The sequence below is a fragment of the Primulina tabacum genome, chromosome 12 (assembly GCF_025594145.1).
Source record: "Primulina tabacum isolate GXHZ01 chromosome 12, ASM2559414v2, whole genome shotgun sequence".
Classification (NCBI taxonomy): Eukaryota; Viridiplantae; Streptophyta; class Magnoliopsida; order Lamiales; family Gesneriaceae; genus Primulina; species Primulina tabacum.
Window position 1 is genome coordinate 3,256,289 of NC_134561.1, and position 13,217 is coordinate 3,269,505.

The 13,217-nt window shown below is 33.9% G+C and overlaps 1 protein-coding gene and 1 pseudogene across 1 annotated transcript; one reads left to right on the forward strand and one right to left on the reverse strand.

Annotated features, from left to right (window-relative positions):
- Nucleotides 1-336: 336 nt before the first annotated feature.
- Nucleotides 337-2,513, forward strand: LOC142520644 (L10-interacting MYB domain-containing protein-like; annotated as a pseudogene).
- A 310-nt stretch (nucleotides 2,514-2,823) lies between these two features.
- On the reverse strand, nucleotides 2,824-5,571 carry LOC142520645 (protein SPA, chloroplastic). Its single transcript, XM_075623719.1, has 5 exons — nucleotides 5,249-5,571; nucleotides 5,080-5,163; nucleotides 4,933-4,984; nucleotides 3,503-3,659; nucleotides 2,824-3,042 (listed from the first exon to the last, which is right to left on the reverse strand). The coding sequence occupies exons 1-5, from the start codon at nucleotides 5,411-5,413 to the stop codon at nucleotides 3,021-3,023; spliced, it is 480 nt and encodes a 159-aa protein (XP_075479834.1). The 5' UTR covers nucleotides 5,414-5,571; the 3' UTR covers nucleotides 2,824-3,020.
- Nucleotides 5,572-13,217: the final 7,646 nt, after the last annotated feature.

Sequence of the window (13,217 nt, forward strand, 5' to 3'; positions counted from 1 at the left end):
AAATATAAATCAAATAAATTATAAAAAATTATTATACGTGCACGCATTGCTTGTGTCGATACACTAGTTCCAATTAAAGTCCCAGCTATGGATATCAAATCATGAAATGGAGAATTGGATTAGGCAGCCCATTTTCGTCTCATAAAAGCCCAAATATTTGGACCCATCTTCTGATTTTGTATTGGATTAGGCAGCCCATTTTCGTCTCCTAAAAGCCCAAATATTTGGACCCATCTTCTGATTTTGTATTGGATTGACAGCCCATTTTCCCACATAAGCCCAAATATTTTCGACCCGTCTTGTGATTTCGTTGTAAAATGCACACTTGCTAATAATAATTAACGCGATATTATTTCTTTCATATTTTTGGCTTCAGCAATCAGCAAACCCTAAATCAGAAATTCCGACGCTGTTGATTAACGATTTCAATTTTCTGGGCATTGTCTGGTTAGTTCTACGTTCAGGTATTGTTCTTACTCCTTTACCTTTGTTGATATTTATGTGTTTTTGGTAAAATTATCCCTTAATTTTTGGAAAAAATCTATCTGAATTTTGATTGGGTGTAACGATTGATTTTATGCTGAAGATTTATGGGAAAATTTCTGTGTTTTTAGTTACCAATTACTGACACTTTTGCATTTTCGTTTGACGGGGAAAAATGTGTCGCTTGGTGTTGAATATGCAAAGCAAGTTTGTTGGCTCCTTTTTCAGCTAGACTATGTGTAGTTTTGATTTGGTATGAGAAGAGGCTTGATGGGTGTTGATAAAGGCTGTTTTCTTAGCCCGATGCTTAAAAAAATTGGAATTATTGATTGAGAAATGATGAAAAGCAGCTACATTGGAATATTTTACAATTATCACATGGGCAGATGATCTGAATGTGGACATTCTTGTATTCTCTGCTTATTCGTTCGCGTTAGTAGACTGTTTGTTTGCATGAATTTTTTATATCCGTGTTTCATTTTGTTATCTCCTTTTATAAATTTGTGGAGGGAGTTTACAGAATCTTGCAAGTAGTTAACCTATATTTTTAACGAAGTTATTACCTTCTTGTGGAAATTTGATTCTGGTGATAGTGTGATGTGGGACACACTTGCAGAGGAGCAGAACCAGCATTTTAGTCGCCTATGCCAATTCTGGGGTGAAGATCAAGCCAAGGTAAGTGTCTTGTCTAGTTCCCTGTTGTCAGTGTCATCATTCAAATGTTAAATGTTATTTCCCTGGCAATACTTTGGCTCTTTTTTAAACGGTAAATTACTCTCTTTCGTGTGTGCAGATGGAACCAGAACCTATTGACGAGCAACTGAAGCAAGAGCGTCTGAGAACACGATGGACCCCAGCACTTGATAAGATCTTTGCAGACATAGTTGTGAAGCAGATTCAACTAGGGAATAGGACTAATAATGTTTTTGACAAGAAGACATGGAACCAGATTCGTGAGGAATTCAATGGACAGACCAGTCTCAGTTTCAATAACAATCAGTTGAGGAAAACATCTGGACGTCCTCAGGACGCGCTATCACAATTTGCAATCTGCTTTTAACCATAGTGATGCGATGCAGGATCCTTGCTTCATGGGGTTTGATCTATGGGATGACATAGGGGTATCTCCTTTTATACATGGCCACGAATATGTATACTAATGACATGTCGATCTGTCACATTATTTCCTTTATAAATATCACCCGATGCATACAGGAACAGCCCAAGACTGAACCAGCCAAGACCAAGGATTGTCCTATTTATGAGCAGTTATGCACAATATTTGCAGATTCTGGTGTAGATGGAAAATATGCCCAATCAAGCCACTACGAAGAACTTGACAAATCTGCTGGAAACGAAGCCTCGGGTGCAGAAGGTGGAAACCCATGTATCAAAACTCCATCGACATCAAAATTTGTGCAAGGAAATGGATCTTCGTCGCAAATCATTAGCCAGAACACAGCTGATAAAAAGAGAAAACGCCCCACTGAGGCTAGTTCTGTACCTGATCAAAGCAACTGGAATGAAGAATCAAATGACATGATGGCGAAAGTCCTCTTGGACATGATAACTTCTTCAAAAGTACGGTCAGCTACCAATTCTCTTACCTGTGAAAGATTCACCATCACCGAGTGCATAAAAGCATTGGATGAGATCGAAGGTATTGAAGACTATGTCTACTATGCTGCCTTGGATCTCTTCCAGAATCCTAATTTTAGGGAGACATTCCTATCTCTCAATAACAATGGCGTACGATTAGCGTGGTTGCAAAGAAAGTGTACAAGTTTTGCACAGTGTGAAATTGTCTTGTAAATGTCGTCAGCTGCATATGTTTTGATGGAGGGGAAGGGAGTGATGTGTTGGTGTTAAATATGTACAAAATCTCTCGATCTCTAAAAGGGTGGTATTTTGGGGGGAAGACAAATAGCTGAACGGAAGCATGCAGTGTTGTCGCATCTATTACAAATCCATTTAGATGCTTTAGCATAGATGTTTTTTTAATGCATATGTTAGAACCTCGTTTTGTTTTCCTTTTCGTGTCTGGTTCTTTTGGTTCATGGGTGAAGAAAGTTCGAACTCACGACGTCTCCCATAAAGCCAGAGATGATATCACTTATATCGGTAGCGCACACAACACCCACAACAGAGAGCACGATGCATTAGTAGTCGATTATTTTAGTAGATCCATTTTTGGTATTAATGTTTTGAGTAAACTAAGATGAAAATTTTTGAGAGGTTCAAAAAAATGTCGGAATTATCACAAGAAGACAAGATTTTGAATACAATAATTTCTCAACTTCTTGCAAAGAATGAATGCATGTTCTTGTAAGAAAAGAAACAAGATCAAATTAACATCGTCGATTTTGGAGTTTCTCAATGAAGATACGTTTGAAAATGGCAAAAACAAGCTACTTTCGCATTTAAATACTTTCTCCCCAAAATTAATTGGGTACAAAACCTCAACCCAACGAAACGCGTTACTGCAAACTAGTCGCCAAACGGCCCTTTCTACCCTGTGGAAAGGTTTTCTCCGGTATCTAGTCGTCATCCTTGAATTCTCTGTTGGAAGGAAAAGCAAAAAAGTTACTTGGATTAGCAGGGAAAACAGGTAATGCTAGGAATATATAGAGGTTTGGAACAAAACATTGAACTTGTGCTTGTAGTGTGCGACTTCTAGAAGGATATCGAGTACCCAAAAAAGGGATAATGTCCAATTTTACCTAACCCGAAGAATCCAACTTCTAGAATGATATTAAGTTGACTTTTTAGCTCTAAAACACAGATTCTCAGTCGTTCTCACAACAAGATTTTTCATAAGAATGAGAAGATTTCTAGGTGCAGCAACGATTTTCCTTTTTCGTGTTAGTAAGTGTTTTTCACATAAATTTTATGATTAGTTTCTTTCATCTGTTCCAAACATTTCCAACTGCCAAAATATGATGCTGAAGGTAAACCAGGACCATTGGTAAATAACAGTTCATGGTCGAGACAGAGGGAATCGGAGAGATGAGATAAGCACCTGCGGTCGAGATATCTAGGTTGAAAGCCGCTACCTTGGCATGTGGTGCATGTTAAAGAACCAGCCCCGTTACAGTTTATGCATCCTGAGACTTCCTTTTCACCCACTCCAAGCTCTACATTCACGCTGCCAGAACCCATGCAAAATCTACATTTCTCTGCAGAAAATCACAATAATTTTTAGATGTAATTTTTAAGAGCATCCAAGTTTTTCGACTGAAAACGCCAGCAGGAAATACGATATATTTTGAAATGTGACTAGGGGTGTACTTGATCAAATTCCTCGCCTGTGATGAGGCCACCAGTCATGTTAAAAGTAACAACAGATGTTCTATTTCTTGAGAATCTCAAAGTTAAGCTTTCGAAATAACAGTCTTGAAAAAATTTGTAATAGAAAAAGTGTTCTTCACATTTACCGGAAAACAATAATAATTCTAAACAAAACACAAACAAGAAAGTCCAAATTCCAAATTCAAACTCATCGCTTGAAAGGATGTGAATAGCACAAGTGCCCAAAAAAATGCGGAGTCTATGATTTAACAATAAAGGTAACAAATTCATAAAATTGGGCCAATGAAATGACATGAGTTAATACTTGATACTTGTGGTTTACATAACCGAATTTCTTGGAATAAAAATCGATAAATTATTGCATATGGAACTAATTGTTGCCTCACTCATATGAATCATATTACTTGATTCGGAGAACTTATAATGCACAAGCCCTTGACGATATTTGCAAGATATTTGGAATCTTATAATATATCCCTCTCTTGAACAAACCCATGTTCAAAGCTTGTTATCTGGGTATGTCTAGGCCTGAGCCACAAGTAAATTGAAGGGAAGCAAGATCGAGCAAGTCAGAGGTTAGTCCTTTATTCTTGAAAAAGAGACTGAGGAGGAGTCAAATTCAGTATTGATAGTCATCATATACGTAATGCTATGTCCCAGATCGAAATGTTGGTGCAATATGAATCATATTATAAGGGTGTACATGGTTTAATCTTTTTCTCGATATAAATAGAGATATATCTTAATCGCTAATGCCACCCAATGTACATGGTTTCATTTGCAACCAACCCTCATTCTATGGTGCCAGGGAGTGGCAATACGTTTTGTAAAGGCTCTATTTTTGAAAATCAAAAGCAGACAGTATTTCGGAACAATCGGACCAGCCTTTGCTCGAGCATCAACAAAAAATTAATCAAACTCTACATTTTCAGCAAAGCAAAAAGTGTTCAACTCTTATTTCATTCACATAAACACTTGTACATGCTATACCTCCATGCCCAAAACACAAGGTCCCCAGATGAGATATATAACAACTTCTGAGCTTAGTACCTAAAGTACTGGTCACGTGGTGCTTAAATTCAGAGCATTGATAATCCATATTCATATATGAACACATAGATAATCAAGAAAACTACTTACGGGCACCGCTGCCGTTGCAGGGAAAGCATGGCTGAGTGTTTTCTCTTTTTGCCTGAAACATTAACAATGTCGCTAAAACACCCAACTTTTACCAGATATTCAAGTCCCAGCAAATATTCCAAGTGACTAGACTAAACTAAATCTTACAGCATTGTCGATTTGGGATTCATAAAAAACAGGAATTCCAATCCCAACTGCAATGCTGACCACTCCCACAGATATCGCTACTATCTGAAAAACAACACTAGAACAACTAAGAAAACCCTTTAAAATCAGTAAACAAAACACTGTTAAGCAGAAAGCAGCGGCCATCAACCGTGCTCTGGTCAAGTTCAACGGCTCTGACGCAAGGATACGAAGATGGAAGCCGCTGAAATTTAAGGGATTTCCTTGTTTGGGAGAATGCGGAAGAGGACTTCACGGGGGAGCAGAGGAACGAAGAGCTGAGCTGAGAAGCTGGAGCAGATGCCACCATTTTCATTGTTCTTTTCTGCACAATTGACCGAACCAAATTTACGAGGAACTGTGTATTTCTTGGTGGGATTGTTGAAATTGTGGCAGAAAAAATATTACATTTGGAAGAATCTTCGATTTTTCTGGTGGCTCTTCCTCAATCCCACAGTTTGGATAGTGTGGGGTTAACTTCAGCTTGCAATCTCGACCAAGAAATCACGAGAATTATTTGGGCCTGGGCCTTTATTTCGGTGTGTGATGGGCCTAAGCTCAGCCACATTGCACTCCACGGCCCATTGTTTGAGTTCAATACAAATCTATAAATTTGTTTGGCTAGGCCATGGGTGAGGTTGAAGATCCACGTGGTTTTGAGTTCAAACGAGGTTTAGATTCGACTCATTGTCATCCTTAGTTCGAGTTATTTGCAACAAAAATGAATCTAAATCGGAAAAAAAAATTGCAAGAGATATATGAATACCAAACTTTGACGAGTCTCGTGACTAAAAACCAAAACATATCGATTTACATTACCAATTTTACAATTTCCATGGACACTTGGCTTCCACGTAAACAAATTCCCTCTATTTTTAATCCACGTAAGCATGCTTAGTTCCAACTAAGCATCCCTGTTGAAAAACGATCAAAACAAAAATTCCAAATTAGTAAATCAAAACTAAATTTTGACAAGTTCCGAACATGCTGGCTCATCAAGTTATTTTTACAATTTTCCCTTCTTTTTGGCATAAAAAACATGTCATCCCTTTGGAGTAAGTTGGTATGGTGCGGATTGTGTTGATTCCACCTGCGGTAATTTGAGATAACTGGACACCGAGATTTACGTGGAAAACCTCTAAAAATTATTAGGGTAAATATTATAGTGGAATTCTTTTTATCTTACCCGTGGTTTTTACCCTAATAATTTTTAGGGGTTTTCCATGTAAATCTCGGTGTCCAAATTATTCTTTATTTTCGAGTTTATTATCTCAAATTACCATAAGTGGGACCAACAGATTGTGTCTGAAAAAGACCATCCCACTAAGTTTCATCGTTGTAAAGCGCGTGAGAAAGTGACAAAATCTTCGTGTAAAGATGCAAAAAAGACATATTTAATGTTTATTATTATTATTATTATTTTACCTAAGTAGTAATAATATTAATATTCGCAACTTCGAAAAAAGCTTATAATCCATTTATTATTGAAATTGTATAATTTTACGTGAAGTGAATTTAAAATCCATTTGTTATTGAAATTGTATAACTTGATATGAAATGAATTTGAAATCCGCTTGGCTTGGATTGATATATTTGAATTGGGTGAAGATGATTTGGAATAACTCTATGTTGTGATAAATTTGAAATATATTGTCAATCAGATTTGTCCAATCAAATCAATAGATTTGTTATTAAGGATTTAAAATCCCTAACTTCAAAATATCAATCCAAATACAATATTAAATTTTGCTCGTTCAAGTAAGACAGTGAATTTGAAATAAGTGGATTTAAAAATTATCCTCTCAAATTTATAATCTAAGCACAACCTTATATAATCTTATTCTTAAAAAAGTCTAAATTAAAATTTTGATATTTTTTGCCTGAGTTAAATTTGAAAACATATAGTTGATTTTGGAAAAGATTATGGTGATTTTGATTTTTGGTGAGTTCACCATAGTTTACTTTTTTAAAAATCAAAAATCAAAAATCAAAAATTATATAGGATTATGGATGTGAATACTTATGTATTTATTATTTAAGTGTAATAATTATCCTTACTAAGATAGTAGTTGACACGTGACGTTTGAATTGTTGTATGATTTAAATTATTGAAATTTCACTATCATAATTAGTTATAATTTTTAATGAAACGACAAATATTTAATCACACATGTGGACAAAATACGCCATAATATCAACAACTAGAGCCCAGAGGTGAACAAAATCTCAGTTTAATCGAGAAAACCGACCAAACCGAACAAAATCGGAATTTTGGTTCGGTTTAATCGGTTTATCATTTTTTGTTTTTGTTTTTTGTTTTTGGAAAATATCGATCAATCGATTCGGTTTTAGTTTTGGACGTAAAAAATCGGTTAAATTGATTAAACCAATATTATATATATAATTATTATTGGGTATGAATTTTTACAATTTTGATTTTTTTGTATTGGACACTAAACAAAAGTCAAATCTTATTATTACAAATTCTAAACCATTATAATTATTTAATAATTTTTTTTTTATATTTATCTCACTTCAGTGTTGGAATTTAATAAAATTATAAGAGCACCCACATTTGAACACCAGTGCCAATGTGAATCCACTCACTTGGCCGTATCAGCTTGGACATTCAATTGTTTGAACGTCCTCTATAAATTTTCACATATTTCACAAACTATTTCAAACACTAAAACACATTAAATTGCTCCAAAATTCTTCTCTATACTATTTTCATCATTTCAATTTTATTTTAAAAATTTATTATAAATTTCTATTTTGTTCCGAAATGGATGAAAATAACCGAGATTTTTTTAGAAATTTCGTGAATTATCCAAAAATACAGGAAGAAAATATTTCTTATTCGGAAATTTCACAAAATTATCCATATTTTTCGTACCAACCAAATCATCCACATAACACATATCTACCAAGTTATCCATATAGTCCATATCAACCAAATTATTCATTTAATCCACATGCAACTGGTATGTCTTTTACATCTCCGACGAAAAATGAACCAGCTACTCCAAATTTCGTCTTGGAGACTCAACTGTCCGACCGTGAATCTCCAATTGAACTCGCAAATTTGGATAAGGTAGATTATGGCGCTGATGGTAGGAAAAACGGTCAACCTAGAAAGCGGTTGGTTGAAGACTCTTAGCAGATTGTTTGTCAATATCCGCGATGACCTTATCATCGACAATGATCAAAAGGCAGAAGCTTTCTGGAAAGGTGTTGCAAGCTACTACAATAACAAACGTCATACAAGGTACACCCAACAGAAGCGAAAGTGTCATACGACTACACTAATACAACACCATCCAAAAAAGAGTATATCACTTTAACACAAGTTACAGATACAATACCATCCAAAAAAGAATATATCACTTTAATGTAAGTTACAACAACATTTATAGTGCGTCCAAGTAAGCACGCTTAATTCCAACTAAGCAGCTCTGCCCAAAGCTAGTTTAAAAAAAAAAAAAAAAACCAAATTTAGACCCGTTATGATATAGAAAACCAAAACACTTCATCTGATCATCAAACTAATTTTACAATTTTTCTTTCTTTTTGGCATTATAACCATGTCGTCCCTTTGGGGTAATTTGGTATGGTGCGAATTGGGTATGATAAAGACCATCCAACAAAGTTCATCATTGTAAAGCACCTGAGCAAAGTAACCAAGTCTTCGAGTAAAGCGGTAAAAATAGACATTTTAATATGAGTAGGTCTCTTGTGAGACGGTCTCATGAATCTTTATTTGTGAGACGTGTCAACTCTACCAATATTCACAATAAAAAGTAATACTCTTAGTATAAAAAGTAATATTTTTTCATGGATGACCCAAATAAGAAATCCATATCACAAAATACGAGCCGTGAGACTATCTCACACAAACTTTTGTCTTTTAATATTTATTATTATTATTATTTTTACCTAATATTATTAATATTCTCAACTTTAAAAGAAGCGTAGAATCCAAGGGTTAGAGCAAATTGGGAAGCTCAACCAACAATTTTCTTTAACTGGGTTATTGTCATTTTGATATCTTCTTTCCCAAGTGTAATCCTACCAATAGGATAAGATATACTAATCGATATGTTATATGTTAGGACTTTGGACATTAAGTTGTTTGATTCGAATATATTTATTTTCTTGTTCGTATCAAATATATAATCTCGTATCATATTTAGTAATATTTTTTCTACTCTTTTATTAATATATGTCTGATTATTTTGAGGTCTGGTAATTAATCAACTATTCGAAATATAACAAATTATTTACGTAAACACTCATTAACTAAAAGTAAAATCAGAAAGTTGTTAGTTAATCGATATTTACAATGAATTTCTTAATTCGCGTAAAAAAAAACATGTCTATATAATTGAGACTAATGTAATACTTGTTAAAAAGTGAAAAATATGCCATATTATTTAATATTTGCTAACAAAATAAAATAATAATGTATCACAAAAAGTATAAAATTAAATCTAATATAACACAAAAAAAAAAACTATTAATTTGAAATAAATTATCTAAAAATTGGAAGCAACGTAGAACGACAAAGTTTCCAATACTTCATCCAAAACAAATTCTACAGTAACATATCACTTAGTTGGATTCTTTATTAAATAACATGTTCGTGTATAATCAATTAAGATATGCGACACACAAAGTATATCTAACATTATAATTGTTATATTATTATTATAATTATTAAAAGGGTAAGTCTCTTGTGAGATAGTATAACGAATCTTTATTTGTGAGACATGTCAACTTCTACCGATATTCACAATAAAAAATTATACTACCTCTTAGCATAAAAAGTAATATTTTTCATAGATGACCCAAATAAAAGATCTGTCTCACAAAATACAACCTGTGAGACTGTCTCACACAAATTTTTGCCTTATTAAAATTTGATTTCTTGCAATTGTACCATCTAATAATCTATCCAATCAATTTAATGGGATCCTTTTTTATTAGCCTTTGTGCTCCAAACATTAATCTTTTGAAGTTTAATAATGAGAACCAACCAATTGATGTAATCTTTCTAACTATATTTTATAGATGGTTGCTTCTAAAATTTATTTATTTTTGAAAAGGGCTTCTCAAATCATATTAGTACTAGATAGAATGATAATAACTAGTGTGGATGAGACTGTTGGAGTAATATTTCCTTGCATTCAATATGCAGCGAAAGTATAAAACTTTTCAAAGAAAATTAATTTGACAATCAAATATTTATCTGGATGTCGTATGATTCAAATTTCAACAATAAAATATTTAGAGTTTTTATCTTAGGTGTCGTATGATTCAAATCCCAACAATAAAATAGAGTTTTTATCTTTGCGTTCTAAACGCTGGACACCAAACTATTCCGGATTTTAAGCGAGATAGTCATTTTTGTAAATCCCTACGAACGACCCACCGGAAATAATGTCGTTTTTCAATCTTCTAGTTAGGCCAACGATTGAAAGCTACATTCTTCTCTTAAATTTCACTAGAAAACTAGAAGAAGTTTATGATGATATTAGATAGCCGGAATTGGGGAACTCCGGCATGGCAGTGGCAACGACAGTAGCCAGAAGCGGCGGCGCACGACGGTGACATGGAAGGGAGTGATCGGTCTTGTGCTTGTCAAACAAAGGAGGCACGATTTTTGTGTGTGTGAGAGAGATAATCTTTGTACGTATTTTTCATGTGTTGTGTTATATTTATGAAACAACTACTCATTATACAAATTTATTAATATCTCAATAATAGAATCATAATCCTTTTTAACACTTGAATATCATGTGTTTTGGTCTTGTCATATATCTTATTTTGAGTTTTCAACTTTTGACAACATAAAATGGTTAAACAACTATGTAGTGTTTTCAAATTTTAACCACACATAATATAATTTAAAAAACCAAACTGTATTTTTTCAAATTTCGACAATACACGATTAAATTAAATAACTTTTTTAATTAACTTATTAATTCTAGATTTCTCTTGAATATTTTTTTTTGGTATTTTGACATGGTGAAAATCCATTAGTCAACCATTGACTAAAATATTTCATGTTTAACAAGTAGACATTTCAGAATTTTGGATTCATTATAATCTCAATTGACGATCTGACATCGCCAATGTGACGGAATAAAAAAAAAACTTGTTATTATAAATGTTCTTAGCTTGGAAGTCATGATCTCGTCATTTGTCAATCTTGCCCAATTCCTCAGCAACAGCATGACAGTTGACTCTTTTGAAGGAGCCTTAGTGAGCACATACGCTAATTTTTCCGAATTTTAAATAATTTTTAAATTTCTTAGTCAATCATGATACTTTGGTCCAGTTAGCTTATTTTGATCGAGTATTATAGATAAAAAATTTCACAACATCGTAAATATACTTAAATAGAAACAAAATAAAACGTTACTGACTATTTTAGTATTTTATAAAACATAAAATATTGACTTTTTTTTATGAATTACCTCCCACTATTTACATTTTTACCACCCTCTGATGAAAACGAGAAATTCTTTAGTGAGTATGAAAGATCTAATTGCTAAATTATGGTCACGAATAATATCAGTCAATCATAATTTCGAACAGGTAGAGCTCAATTGCAATCTTTTGTAACCTCGCATAATTTGCATCACATTTGATAATGGCCCAATAATATTATGTTGTTTATCTTTACGTGTCTAGCTCGATCATCAATATAAAATCTTAGTGGACACTTGCCATGATATATCCCAATAATATTAGCCGAATTCATGGGAGTTCCACATAATTCACTTCAAGTATGTAGTGAAAATCATAGCCGATAATATGAGACATACATTGACCACATGTAGAATTCATCATGCAATCATTGTGATGCAAAACAAGGAAAATTTAAGCTCCATTTAATTTTTCTTTCATATGCTTGATATAAATTTTGAATCTTATTTAAAATGAAAGATTTTGTAAGGCCCGAGATTATATCATTTTAATCCGAGATTATTTAATTTATGAATTTTGGAATGATGAATTAGATTCCACGATTTTTGTAATTAATTAGGATTGAAATGGAATTTAAAAAGTTTTTGAGGGATGAATTGCAAATAGTGAAGAATTCAGGGGCTAAAGTGATAATATTGGAATTTGAGTGGGACACATGTCTTGCCATGCACTTAAACGTGTAAACCCATCCATCCAATTCAGATTTCCAGCAACGAGAATTGAGAGAACCATAGCCTAAACCCTCAAGCTTCTTCGTGTGTTAGAAATTTGATTTTTCAAGTCCCGGCGAACTGATTTTTAATCCGAGCACAGTTCTGAGATCCTCTCGCCAAGAGCTACACAAGGATGTAAGTTTCATTGAGTTCTGTTATCATTTGAAATTATGACATTGGAGGAATTATTATTTGATCATTATGTGGTGTTCTGGATATGTTAGACATCGTAGAATCGAAGTCAGATAGAAGAACATATTGATTATGGAATTGTTATGATTTTCTGATTATATTAATTGGAAATTGAACATATTTGGATTATTGACTGATTCTGGATTGTATCGGATATTGGTTATTGATGCAACCCGGACGAAATGGACGAGTTGGGTTGGGAACTCTGCCGAGTTTGCTATCAAAATGTTGAAGAAAATATGAGCTAGACGCCTGGCTTGAATCTCGCAACTTTATTGATCCGATTTATGAGATCTGTGAACAGAAAAGTAACCACGTGAATGGGCGCCGGAAGGGTGTCCGGCGTGACCACTCCGATGCTTAAGTCAGTGGAGTACTCAAGCGATAAAACCAATGTAGCCAAGTGATGGCTGTGTGATATTGGTGTGAATGAATGAAAGTATTAAATGTGTGAATTAATATTTGAATGAGCGTAAATACAAGTAAAGAACCTGATATTTATAGTAGAAGATACAATGATGACCTCGTTTTCTGTGTGTGAGCATTAATTATAATAGGGTGGCTGATTATACCCTATTGTTCTGACATGTCAAATCGCACACTTGTCACATCCAGACTACTTGATTTATCGACCACTTGCATTGGTGTCAGAGATAGGTCGGCTATACACACTGTTTATCGGCGGCATTAAATACTTCACTCATATCGAGGTGACCGAGCAGA

Coding starts and splice junctions, on each gene's coding strand:
- LOC142520645 (XM_075623719.1), bottom strand. CDS start 5,413: ATGAAAATGGTGGCATCTGCTCCAGCTTCTCAGCTCAGCTCTTCGTTC. Junction 4,985..5,079: donor AATCCCAAATCGACAATGCT/GTAAGATTTAGT, acceptor TTAATGTTTCAG/GCAAAAAGAGAAAACACTCA. Junction 3,660..4,932: donor CTGCAACGGCAGCGGTGCCC/GTAAGTAGTTTT, acceptor GATTTTCTGCAG/AGAAATGTAGATTTTGCATG.